The 12,913-nt window shown below is 35.1% G+C and overlaps 2 protein-coding genes across 2 annotated transcripts in view; one reads left to right on the top strand and one right to left on the bottom strand.

Moving 5' to 3' along the window:
- Positions 1–12,913, top strand: part of LOC106711705 (neuropeptide SIFamide receptor) — a 58,052-nt gene that overhangs the window by 24,401 nt on the left and 20,738 nt on the right. Inside the window, exon 2 of the mRNA XM_014504086.2 lies at positions 6,586–6,685. Within this exon, the coding sequence (XP_014359572.2) occupies positions 6,586–6,685 (100 nt within the window). The remainder of the gene's footprint in view (positions 1–6,585; positions 6,686–12,913) is intronic.
- LOC106711708 lies at positions 10,890–11,961 on the bottom strand. The gene is made up of 2 exons (XM_014504088.2): positions 11,906–11,961; positions 10,890–11,140 (listed from the first exon to the last, which is right to left on the bottom strand). The coding sequence occupies exons 1-2, from the start codon at positions 11,915–11,917 to the stop codon at positions 10,919–10,921; spliced, it is 234 nt and encodes a 77-aa protein (XP_014359574.2). The 5' UTR covers positions 11,918–11,961; the 3' UTR covers positions 10,890–10,918.

Raw genomic sequence — 12,913 nt, 5'->3', positions numbered from 1 at the left:
GAAGCTGCTTTCTTGACACTTTTTGGACTTTGGATGTAAACATAATTTCAGTGTATCTACTTTTTTTATGGAATTTTTGCAAATAAATAAAAAGAAATTCAATACAAAAAAGTATTGGTCACAAAGAAACGTGGATAAAAAAACTTAAGTTTTAAAAAAGAAAAGAATATTTAGGAAATAAAAAAGTTACGATTTAAACTGACACTATAGTTAGGATTTAATTCATCGTACCTTCTTCCGGCCCCGGCTTGTAACAGCTTTTCGTTTAACAGGAATATTTAATACAAATCCAGATAGTAAATTCAGTAGACAATAAAATAATCGAATTATAGGAATAAAATTGAATCAAAGATCATCACTTAAGTCGAAATCTGTGTAAGGACACGCCATAAATCAATTCCTCACAAGAGGAAAAACGTCGCGTCACTCTCCTAGACATAATTGATGGGAGGAGCCGCTAACTTATCACCATCACAATACTGAGGGAATGATCGAGTCATGATCTCTACGCCTCGCCGACTAACAGATATCTGATATTTATCGCTTTTTGATCATAGCTCACATTCTGATCCGGAACTATTATATTACATTTATATATTTATTCACGGGGCTAATAAATTGCATGAACCACAGATTATATTAGAGTTTATTTTGAAAATATAAGTTTTTGTCAGATTTAAAATCAACTAGCCGTCGCCTGCGACTCAGTCCACGCGGAGTTAAAAAAAACTTAATTAGTAGCCAATGTTTTAGTCAAATTTCAGAGAGATCAGTCTAGCGATTCTGGAGATGCCTTTTAACAAATATCTAAGATTATCTTACTAATATTAGATGAATGGATGTTTGTTTGAAGGTATATTAAGTTTTTTTTTAATTCCGCGTGCACGGAGTCACGGGCGAGAGCTAGTTAAGATATAAAATTAATTTTTAATCCTAGGTTAAAACACGATATGACGTGTTATTGTTGTAGTTTAAAATACACGTTCGGAATCAATTCAAATGCCAAGTAAGACAACTTAGTACAAAGTGAAATCGCTAATCTATCTTATATATATAAAAGAAAGTCGTGTTAGTTACACTATTTATAACTCAAGAACGGCTGAATCGATTTGACTGAAAATTGGTGGGCAGGTAGCTTAGAACCAGGAAACGGACATAGGATAATTTTTACCCCGTTTTCTATTTTATATTCCGCGCGGACGGAGTCGCGGGTAAAAGCTAGTGTAAAATAAATCAGATGCTTCGAACATTCGTTTCATAAAACAAATCGAATAGGTTATTTCCATGTCACCAAGGAAAGAGATTCGGCCTCTCTGATCTGTCATTATTCTCGGCTCATATGCGATCGTGTATTCGCTTTCTCGCGACCTCTCTGCTCCAATATCCTGTGCCCGAAGGCCGGGCCTTTAATCTCTTGCAGTGGGTTTTTGATAGACGTCGAAGGTTGCATTGCTTCCTTTATTCGCCTCGGGGTTGGGCATATTGTGTTTTTCGCGCCTTTTATTGACACTTGAGTTGTTCGCGCCAATTTCGTTTTATTTTCTTCATCCAAGATTCTTTATTGCAAAACATTGCTAAAGTTACTTTCGAACACGTTGCATTTATCGTATGCTGTTTTGTATAATAAAACCTAATTTTATTTGGATATCTTCACTATTTTTAAAGCAATTAAATAGGTTTATATTAACTATTTAAATAAGAGTGTGTAACAGTTACTTATGTAGAGTACATTAATATTAAATTCTTAACCCCCGTTGGTCGGAAGATTTCGGGTCAGAACATTATGGAAATGACTCTAACATTTGCCGAGTTTATAGGTAATATTTGGTTTTGGCCTAAAAAGGGCGGTTTAGGGAAAGTAGGCCAATATATTGGGCAATGTTTTAGCTCGACCGGCGATCTATCTAAGCTCTCTGGAATCACTTAGCTGAGCCTGTTTAAAAGATACAGGTCACATGGACTGAGCTTTAATATGTTATGTTAGTTACATCGACTTAGCTTTATGTTATGTTCGACACTGTTAAGTAAATGTCGCGGCTGAGTACCACTTTAACTTTATTACACAATCTCGTATGCGTTCTTATAAAAAGAAAACGCTTCGTAAACATATATGTGATTATAAAACAAAATGTAATGTAATAAATTAAAAAAAAATTAATAATACTTAACTTTTGTGTTAATAAATCAACTCATTCGACATAAAGAGTTACATCTCTCAAGATACATATGTAATATATTTCAAATATTTTTTCGCAAGGTTACAAGGGCTAAGTGTGAGCTTTAATTTTAGAATAAATACAACGTCGGTGAGCGGGGTTAGAGGTAGGTTCTTGTTTAATTCATTCTTTATCTTGTGCAGGTTCAGGACGGGCGGGAAACTAAACAACGGTCCGTGGAATTAGGTCAGGACCTGCTATTGAAATGTTGTTTGCCTTTCTTTGAACTTATGTTAACTGTACTGATGTTTATATAAAGCCCGTAACACACCTTCAGTTTTAATTACACAATTTAAACTGAAAAACTGTTAAAACTTTAATATATCGGTATGTGTGAACTTAGCGGTAAATTTAATGAAGTTCAAGTATAAATTAATAAAGTGTAAATATCTGTGACCGATAGTTTTCACTTTCAATTAATGTACCTAAATATGATTTTTACTACATTATATTAGGAAAAAACTTCGTGCTTTAAATAAGAAAGATCACATTTTTAAAAGCTAGTAAAAGCTAAAGATGTAGAGCTAAGAACATAAGTGCTTGACCCAAATAGTCTGAGATTGTGTTAGTGTCCTCAGAATTGCTAAGATTGTTTCCGCACAGCTGACCGCCTCGTTAGCCGACAGTTAATAACGCTCTCTGGGAGGGTTTGCTTGGAAATCGATAGCGGACTTTCCTTTATAAAATAAGAAGTTGCTTGATAACATCTTAAAAGTTGAAAAACATTTTTTTTATTTCATTAAAACGATGATGTAAATGGTTTGTTTTTTCCTGGAATCAAGAAAGCAATTCAACTAAATATAAAAAACTTTATGAAATTTGCTAATCGAAAAACCTTTACTTTTCGTTTTCAAGTATCATGTCTTAAATTGTCTATGTATGTTTTAGGTACAAATATCTCAGCATGTTCTTATAAAAAATCAGTTTATTTAAAACAATACCCTCGTGGGAAACTTCGATTCCGTGAGACCTTCAGGCATAAGATATTAAACAGCAATACCCTATAAAAGTGTGAAGACGGTTCGCTTCCGCGGGGCCATCGCTCGCAGGTGAGCGGAGGCACGCGGGGGCACGGGTGGGCTCACGCGGGACGCGGGGTGCACGCGGGAACTGGGTCAGCCGGATCTGGGGCACGGGTCGCCGGCCGTAGACTGTCGGCAGAGATAGGGTGCGTTTTGATGCACTGTTTGTTTGTGGAAAATTTTAAACTGGATATTACTAGCCTGTGTAACTATAAATGTTTGTAAACTCTTAAGACAGAACAGGTTTGTTTGGCTTTAGATAGTGATAAGGCATTTAATATATGTTTCAAAATTTTCTTTACTGTAGCAGTAGGGTTTCAGTATTAAAAGAAAATTATATCACAATGTTTAATTTTTTTTATAAGTAAGCTAGTTTCACCAGTTATGCCAGAAAAAGTATTTTATCTGAAATATTTTTCAATTTACGATTTTAAGTGTAAATTGTGTTTTGTCTAGCTGTCTAACTTTGCATAGAATTCGGTATACTTTAGGAAATATATTACCCACTTTAGGAAAATCCTATATAAAAATAACAATCTAGTATAACTGAATTGCAGAAGATTTGCAGATGACGTAGTTCTTTTTGCAAACACATCTAACACATTAGAAGAAATACTGACAGAGCTAAGCAACGCTAGCAAAAACGTCGGCCTACATCTTAATACATCTAAGACAAAAATAACTACCAACGGCCCGAAAAACCCTATTACAGTAAACCAAATGCCTATTGAATACGTTGAAAATTATGTATATCTCGGAAAACAAATATCTATAAAGAATACGAGACACAAAGACGAACTTGATAGACGAATAAAAATAGCGTGGAAAAAGTTCTGGTCATTAAAAGAAATACTGAAGTCGAAATTATCTCTCAAAATAAAGAAAAAAGTCTTAGACTCGACCATACTTCCGAGTTTGTTGTACGGCGCCCAAACATGGATCCTTGACCGTAATACTATTATGAAAATACGTTCCTGTCAACGAGCTATGGAAAGAAGCATTCTGAATATCAAAATAAGCCAAAAACTCAATAGTCGTACCATCAGACAAAGAACGAAGTTAATAGATGCAGTACAGCAGGCGCAGCGCCAAAAATGGAAATGGGCGGAACACGTGATGCGCTCCGATGATGCCAGGTGGACGAAGCGAGTGACGCTATGGTCTGGTCCAGGAAGAGGCAAGAGAAAAAGAGGAAGACCCAAAGCCCGATGGACAGACGATATAGTGAAAATAGCGGGAAAAGCTTGGATGAGAACAGCTGCAGACAGAGACAAGTGGAGAAACATGGAGGAGGCCTATACCCAGCAGGGGACATGACAACCTCTCATTCATAAAAAAAAAAAAAAATATCACTGTAGTTTGGCATGTTAAATAAAGGCTTATTATTATTATTATTATTATAACTGAATAATTCATCCTTACACAGTTGCAAAGTTTGAATATTTCATTTCTTGTAACAATGTTGCTAAAGAGGGTTTCACATTAAAGTTATGGTGGGCATTATGTATTCATCCTCATTAAAAGCTTTCCTTAAAACATTAGGCGGGCAAGGTCACTGCTAGCTCTACCCTTCGCCCTGCGCCCAGCGCCCTGCGCCCTGCGCCCTGCGCCCTGCGCCCTTCGCCCTGCGCCCTGCGCCCTGCGCCCTACGCCCAGCGCCCTACGCCGCCACTTGCATTATGAAATAAAACCATATTCTCTCTTACCTTTTCATAAATAATACGCTCCGTAAAACTAAAAAGTGCTTCATCTTAAGGGTCGTTATGAAAAAGTTAAAAGCAATTCTTTGCTCTTATTGTATGGTAAATCTTACTAATATAATAAATGCTATTGCTATTTTAGATGGACTGATGGATGTTTGTTTGAAGGTATCACCGGAACGGCTCTACGCATTTTGATGAAATTTGGCACCAATGTAAGCCATAGTCTGGAAGAACACATAGGCTACTTATTAAGTTTTTTTTTAATTCCGCGCGGACGGAAATGCGGCGACTACTATTTATATAAATTATAACATCAGTTAAAACCCTGTAAATCCATCTTAAAACTTTAAAATCAATTAGGAAGCGATGCAATTCCCATTTGCGGTTTTCCGCGGATTAACTTAAATTACATCTTAACATCCAGAATTTAAATTCCATTATTGATTGAGGTTTTTAAAAATCTGTGTAGCTATTGACCTGGGTTTGAACTCGCGCACGATCGTATTCGAATCATGAAATCGATCGCCTGCGCCGCGGTGCCCTGTGCCCGGTGCCCGTTTGCTTCTCTCACGTCCCAATTACATAATTTATGCTAACCTTTTTTGTTGTGGCAATGGAACCGCGACTTACTGTATGTACTACGGTAACAAGAAACAATTTACTTTTGTTTTCATAATTCTGGAACCTAAAGTATGCGCATCTTACTGACATGAAACATCTTGGACAAAAAATCTTTTGCTTAGGTAAAGATCGAATGTATTAAAATGAACGTAAATTAAAAAAAATTTTCTTTTTAATTTACTTTATCTAAACAATTGAGAGTAGTTTTTAAAGCTATTCTAAAATGTTGTAATTTACAAAACGCTTCAATTTCACTATAAATAAATAGACTTTGAGTGCAGCAGAATTCAACTATTTTTTTTTCAATATTACATAATAGGAATTCACTTTAATTTCACCTGTTAGCATAACCACATACCTCGGTCAAGGATTGCTCGGACAGTACAAGTAGTATTACATCCAACGATATACTAAGCTTTGTCTCAAACAAATGTTTTACTTCCAATCGATATCTTCAAATGCATTCAGTAGACCAAACGATACCGTAGCTTTGGCTAACGTTTTAAAGCACAAATTGTATTAGAGTCGTCTTCATCGTTTCCGCCTTTCGTATTGTAATTCTTTACAAGGGCACGGGTGAGAGGGACAACGGTATGAGGCGTACTGTTTCGGGACAGAGACGGGTGCAGAGGGTTGCAAGGCCTCGGGTCGCAGGTACAGTGACCTGACCTAGTTGTGGCTGCAGCCGCTGCCGCCGTGTTAATATTGATTCGAGAACTTGTTGCTCAGGTGCGACGAGACTGCGATCTATGCTTTTTCCAAGCCGACTTACTTGATTTAAAGCTTATATTGATCCGAAATGCCTTCTTTATGTAGTTGTTTAATTCAAAAATAATATTGTGAAGATTATAATGTTGCAAGATATTTTGTTATAAAAGCTCTTAAGACATTAAATAAAAGCGTTTTCTCATTTAATCTCCCTTTCTGTCGTATTTCTGTTTTCACATGCTCTTTACCTGTATTATTTCTTTGCATTAACAAATCTAGTAGGTGTACGTTAATAAGATGTATTTATTGTTGCAGCGTGGGTGCTGGGTTGGCTTATGTGTAAGACGGTGCCGTACGTGCAAGGATTGTCCGTCGCCGCCTCCGTCTACAGCCTCGTCGCCGTCTCACTCGACAGGTCAGTACACTATTTAGATATCAAGCATCACGTAACAGGTATATAGGGAAATATATTGCATGAAAACAATATGCGTAACATGTAAAAATCGATTGGAATTGTTAAATTTATGGAAAAGAAAAGAAATCGCCAAGTTCGCGAAAAACTAAAAGCAATTACGTTATTGACTAATTAGGACCAGCTGACTGATGAACAAGAAAACAAGATTCATAGTAGTACTACTAATACTGTAATAGAATTAACTAGCATTTCAAGAGCTTTGTTTTCGTAAACTACAAACAGTTGCTATCTTCGTAGAATAAGCCCATATAATTGATAGAGCGGCAGCGGGACTATTAATTAAGATGTGTATCAGGCTCAAGGTCTCGGCCATTGACAAGATTTATCTCGCTCCGATACCACACGGGTTGCGTAAGCTATTGTATACTTCTCAAGATATCGATAGTCTGTAATGTAAGTCACACACGTTAGGTTTTGCATAACGGTTTTTACCTGATAAAACCTACAGCCATAAATGAATTTAAGTATACATAACCGTGGAATTCCACTTTATTAATATATATTGTGGTTTCTATTTCTTTCATTCTTTATGTCAAAGTCACAGCTGTGAAATTCTACGATAGCTGTATAGTTTTGTTAAACTATGATATGTAAAGTCATGTATTCGATGTCCAACGTGTGTGGCCAGCATTATGCTACAGCAAGTTCGGTAACTCTATTGTTTTTCTTATGTCTATGACAGCGTAGGCTGTACGTAGAGTATTGATATAGTATTGTTCTGACAGCTCATCAATTTCAAACTCTCTTACTTATGTTTTTTTCATGACTTGAGTTTGGCTGTGTAACCTAATAGTTCTTAAATAATATTAATAAGTTATTCAGTAGTTAATAATTTAATGTTCTGTGAAAAGGATAGCTTTATTTCAACTTTCACTTACTGAAAAATTGATTGCATTTTTGTATTTATAAGGTCAATCTAAAATCTTGCCAATATTATAATGTACTTGATTTTATTGATCCCCATTTTGTTTCTGAATTAATTTCAAATTCACTATAAATGATCTAAAAAATCGCAAGGCCGGAATATCTGGTCCTTGCCTTGACCCACCAGTGATGGGGCCCATTGGTAACGACGGTATAATGCGCCGCGGTGTTCGCAAATCAAGGACTCGCGTGCCAAAAATTTATCAGCTAGATTCCGGAAAAAATGTTTGGCGGTTTTGATTAATCGACTTATAAAGACTTCTTGCTATGGGAAGATGTTTTATGTTTTTCCTGATATCGTAATTTGTTACGAAATAAATGTTATATGATTTGGATAAATACAATCTTAGAAATATTTACCCGAGTTGTTTTTAAACTGGGTATTTTCGGTTTACTATCTTTATTTTGTGTTTCTGTAATGTTCATTGTGCAGTTTTAAATTCTTTTCTTAACATTTATTTTGTTAATTTCATTTTAATAAAGTAATCTCTTTTTTTTTTAATTGTTTTTATTAACATGTAAAATTTTGTTTTGATAACTTTCATACTATTTTTAATAATACATCTAATTAACCACATCTTAAAGTCGATATATTTCTGTTTCGATGTTTTGACATTCGACAATAAATACTCACTCACAAGGGAGTGCTTTAGTTTAAGATGGCAAACGAGCAAGTTGATATCTGATCTTGCTAAAATAGCAAAGCGACTGCTGCCCATAGACGTCTCCAACAATTTTAATCATTTTAAAACCAATACAGTTAAGTTTTTGTACATTTAACGATCTTACAGTTAACTAATGGATCAATGTAGTTATACTAAAAATATAGTAAAGGACTATTTTGAAGTATTTTCATGAGTTTATAGCTAGCGCCTACTTTTAAGAACGAGCAGTAACTTGCAAACAACGCTACTTTATCTTTGCCTTTAACAGGCGCTCTACTATATTTAAAGATGGTGAAAGTAACTCCTTGAAGATTAACCAAATTCACTAATTATTTGTACAATTATAAATATTTTCCTATTAATAAATGAGGACTATAAAGTAATGTCATACACGTAATGTTATTTACGAAACAGCTGTATATAACGTATTACATTTATATCACGTAAGAGCGTGACGTATGTAGGCGACACGAGTGCCATCCGTCAAGGCAGACAAAGCGCGGCCTTGACTGTGCGGGGTGCCCTCAATCTCCGCCAGAGCTTTTCTATATATCTACATCTGACTTATATACAGCAAGTATATAATATGTGTAAGGATTTTAATTATTCAAAATTATCCTCCATTTTCAGAAAAAGATGACAATGTGTTGAAGGGTGGGATAGGAATTGCTTCCACTAGACGTCTATCTTCTGTGTGGTCGTATAATTTCACCGGTCAAGTTGGTTCATATTCGTGCAGTAGATGTTGTTGCTCATGTCTAAAAAATTTGATGTGATATCCAAAACACCAACTAATATTTAATCCTCATGACCTCGGAAGTATTACAAGGTCTGACACTTTATAATTTGAAGTTGAAATTGACATCGTATCGAAAGGAAATAACTTTTGGGTCCTACTGAAGTGAAGAAGATTTCTAAAAACTTTTTGCTCGTAAGAGTTAAGTTAAGCTAAGCACTTATTTTACTCTTGCCCCAAGTAGAATAAAGTAGGCCCGTTAGGATTCCGGCACGTATCGTTACGAGTTCAGCCGAAGGTCGCATTTAAAATAAACAAGCCGTAATTTTTATTAAGAATTTTCTTAATATGGTTATAAAATGAAATAATATTAATTAGAGTTTAATATTCAATTTAATTTGTTTTTTTTTATTTATTATTGTTTCCTTACGATTTCCTTTACAAACATCCGCATGTCTCACACTGGACGATATTGCAAATCATGAGGGTGAACACTAAATGTCGCCTTATTAAAATAAGAACAGAAAAATCTTTTTAATGTAGTTACTTCAACGTTATTATACCTCTAAATAAGCCATGTAACCTCAAGCAGTTGATTCAAGGTCCGTGCGTAACGCACCCCTGAACGTCACCCCCAGGGTATGGTTACTGTAACAAGTTTGGAACATGTTGATTAATACGTCACCGCAACTTGCCGACTCCATAACTTACAGCCTTCGCTGGAACAATAACAACTAGAAACCTTCAAAAACATTGAAGCAGTGGTTTGAGCAAAACAAATTTATTATATTTATACGTCATGTTTTTACGTTGTTTTGACGTAACGTAGAAATGAAACAAATCATATTTGCCTAACCTAAGCTTTTTTTCATGTCTAGGTCTTGTATAGAAGAAAATTTGATGACTAGAAAGGTAGATTTTCGTCATATTTCCATGATTTAAGGGCAATAAATAAGGTTTGTGCATTCTGCTTTAAAGAAATGTTTGATTTATGTAAGTAACTAGATTTTACAATTAGATAACGATACCTTATTATTTTTAATACGAGTATATTCTTAATCGCACTTAGAAAGTCGAAAATAAGGATACGACATATACCCTTATAAGTGGTAGAGCAATTTTTATTCTGGCAATTTGTTTAAGAAAAAAAAAATTTTGAGCATCAGCGGTAAAAGTTTAAAATGTGTGAATGTTTTAAAAAAAAAAAGAAATAAATAATTAGGTTTATCAAAATACTCAGATGGGTATAAAGTCACCGAAGACGTTAAATGGAACACTTAAAGCAGAATGACGAGCGTGGAAACGGCATCTTCAAACGCCGGTCGGTTAACTTTGACAAGGAGCGAAGTTCTTAACAATCAAGGACGATACGAACCGGAACTCTCCGGGAGTCTCAACAAAAAGCCCATTACGACGATAGGCTGCACTCCCGGCACCTATTACTGTTCACCCCTTGGTAATTATCCTTGAAGATACGCTTTATTTTAATACTATGGTAAGGCAGGACCCTTGTTTATGTTCGGTTTCCGTTAATCCTAGCCCCAGTCCGGGGACGGAAGCGATCATTTACGTTATCGTTGCAAATATTTGAGAGCTGCGTTTCGTTCAATGTCAAACACATCGGCGTTCCGGCCTAGTGAACCAAGGACGATGGTCCTAAGAGCAATTGTTTATTGTAACCTTGAGATAAATTTTAAATATCAAGATTAATATTGCAAATAGAAATACGTTTCCAGGGCCTTTACCTTGCCTGTAAATTGTATATGATTTTTGCTTATCAAGTCAATGTAATAATTAACCCAAGTTTATGTTATAAATATTTATTTAAATGCATCTCTAATTGTAACATTAATGATGTACTGCTATGACTGGTGTGTGCTTCACGATGGGCACAACTGGCGCGGCGTGTACGACCGGGGCGTGCACGATGGGCGCGGCGTGGTGCACCACTGGATGCACGACTGGGTGCACTGAGTGGACGGAGTGCACCACGGGGTGGGCCACTACGGGGTGCACGACGGGCGCGATGATGCCGGCCTGGGTATAGGCAATAATAGCGAGGAGGATCGTCTGAAAATAAAAATTTTGACGGTTGTGATTTTCCATTAAAAATATTTAATTTATTCAGCTGCACTTTGCACCCAGTGCTAGTATGGACATGATAATGACTTAATCAATCAATTAGGAATTATATTAATGATGACAGATGGCGCTTCGCCTTGCCCATTTTGCTATTAACTCGTATTAAATCATACGAAGAGAGTTAAATGTGTAACTTCATGACCTCTTGACATACTTATGTGTAAATGCACATGCAAACTTTTACGTATGAAATAATTATAGTAAACTTAATTAGATAGATGTTAGTTTTTTTGTTTTTATGTATTTCTAAAATATGTCAGGGTACAAAATACTTAAGTATCTGTATTTTTATAGTGTCATAGAAAAGAGTTCAACAGGTATTTATTTTTCATTAAGACAATTTTTATATTCATACGTATAGAGAAATCAAAAGTGTTTTTAGAATATTTACCACTACTAGTTTGTTTGGAATAACCGTTTATATTATTTTTACACTGGTATATTTATTTAACTCTAATTTACTCTTTGTTAGAGCAGGAAACAAAAACAAAGAAATTAATAGAAACTTGTCAAATTGCTATTACTAGGTGCCAAAGTATCTAGTTCTCTCGTATATTTCCTGTGAACAAGATCTATTGATGTTTACTAAAATAGATTAACACTGTAATGAGGAGATTAAAATTGAATTCAATTTGCAACATTGGATTTTTTTATGGTACAATATTATTGAAATAAAAAAAAAAATACACTTACCAATTTGAACATCTTGTTTATTAAATTGTGTGGTTGTTTGTAAGAATGTATCGTGACTGTACAATCATCGTCTAGATGTAGCCCTTTTATAGGTCCGAGTGTGGTCTAAGGCTGCATACATACGACGCGGATATTTTGTAACATGCAACCTGAGAGGGTGTGCAATACAATCCCTTGTGCGCTTTGAAATTGTTTTTCTGTAATAACATTATAAAGAGAAAAGAATGGATTTTTTGTTTGTTGACTCTGATACTACTGAACTGATTTTTATTAGGTTATTTTTATTACTAGATTTTTATCAATTTTCACGCGGATGAAGTCGTGGGAAACTGCTAGTTTAGTAACATAATTAAACAAAAGTACATCACATATTCAGACGGCAAATTCAATTTTGTTCATATTCTTAAACATAGAACAATTCGTAAATGAATTATTTTGGAAGCTAAAAAAGCAATTTTGGAAATATGTTATTTCAGATGTAGAAACAAGTTCTTGAACAGTTCTTTTAAAATACATACGTATATGAGTCGGGTCGTTTAGATGAATGGATGGATGTTTGTCTGAAGGTATCTTCGGAACGGCTCAACGGTTCTTAATAGAATTTGGCACAGATGTAGAACATAGTCTGGAAGAACACATAGGCTACTTATTAAGTGTCTTTTTAATGTCGCGCGGCAGTCGCGTGCGACAGTTAATTATACTTAATAAAATAATATTTTATAAAAACATACATGAATCGGTATTTCTTCCGCAGTGCTTTGTACATAAATGCTCACAACCGGAAGACGGAGTCGTGGAAATCAATCGGAAATATTTATTAACTGTGTTATTCTGTTTTAAAGTGATTTTTTGTACTAATAGATGGTTACAAAACAAAAGACGTATGAAAATGCCATAATAATGATAATTTGAATACGCAAGACTCTGAACTTGCGGTAGAAAACTCCTTCTTTAAGTTTTTCTTTTATTGATTACTTTTTAACACAAAGGAAAACAATTCAAATAACT

The sequence above is a fragment of the Papilio machaon genome, chromosome 9 (genome assembly GCF_912999745.1).
Source record: "Papilio machaon chromosome 9, ilPapMach1.1, whole genome shotgun sequence".
In the NCBI taxonomy this organism is placed as follows: domain Eukaryota; kingdom Metazoa; phylum Arthropoda; class Insecta; order Lepidoptera; family Papilionidae; genus Papilio; species Papilio machaon.
Note: the sequence above shows the minus strand (reverse complement) of the source record. Positions and strands in the feature narration are given on the sequence as shown.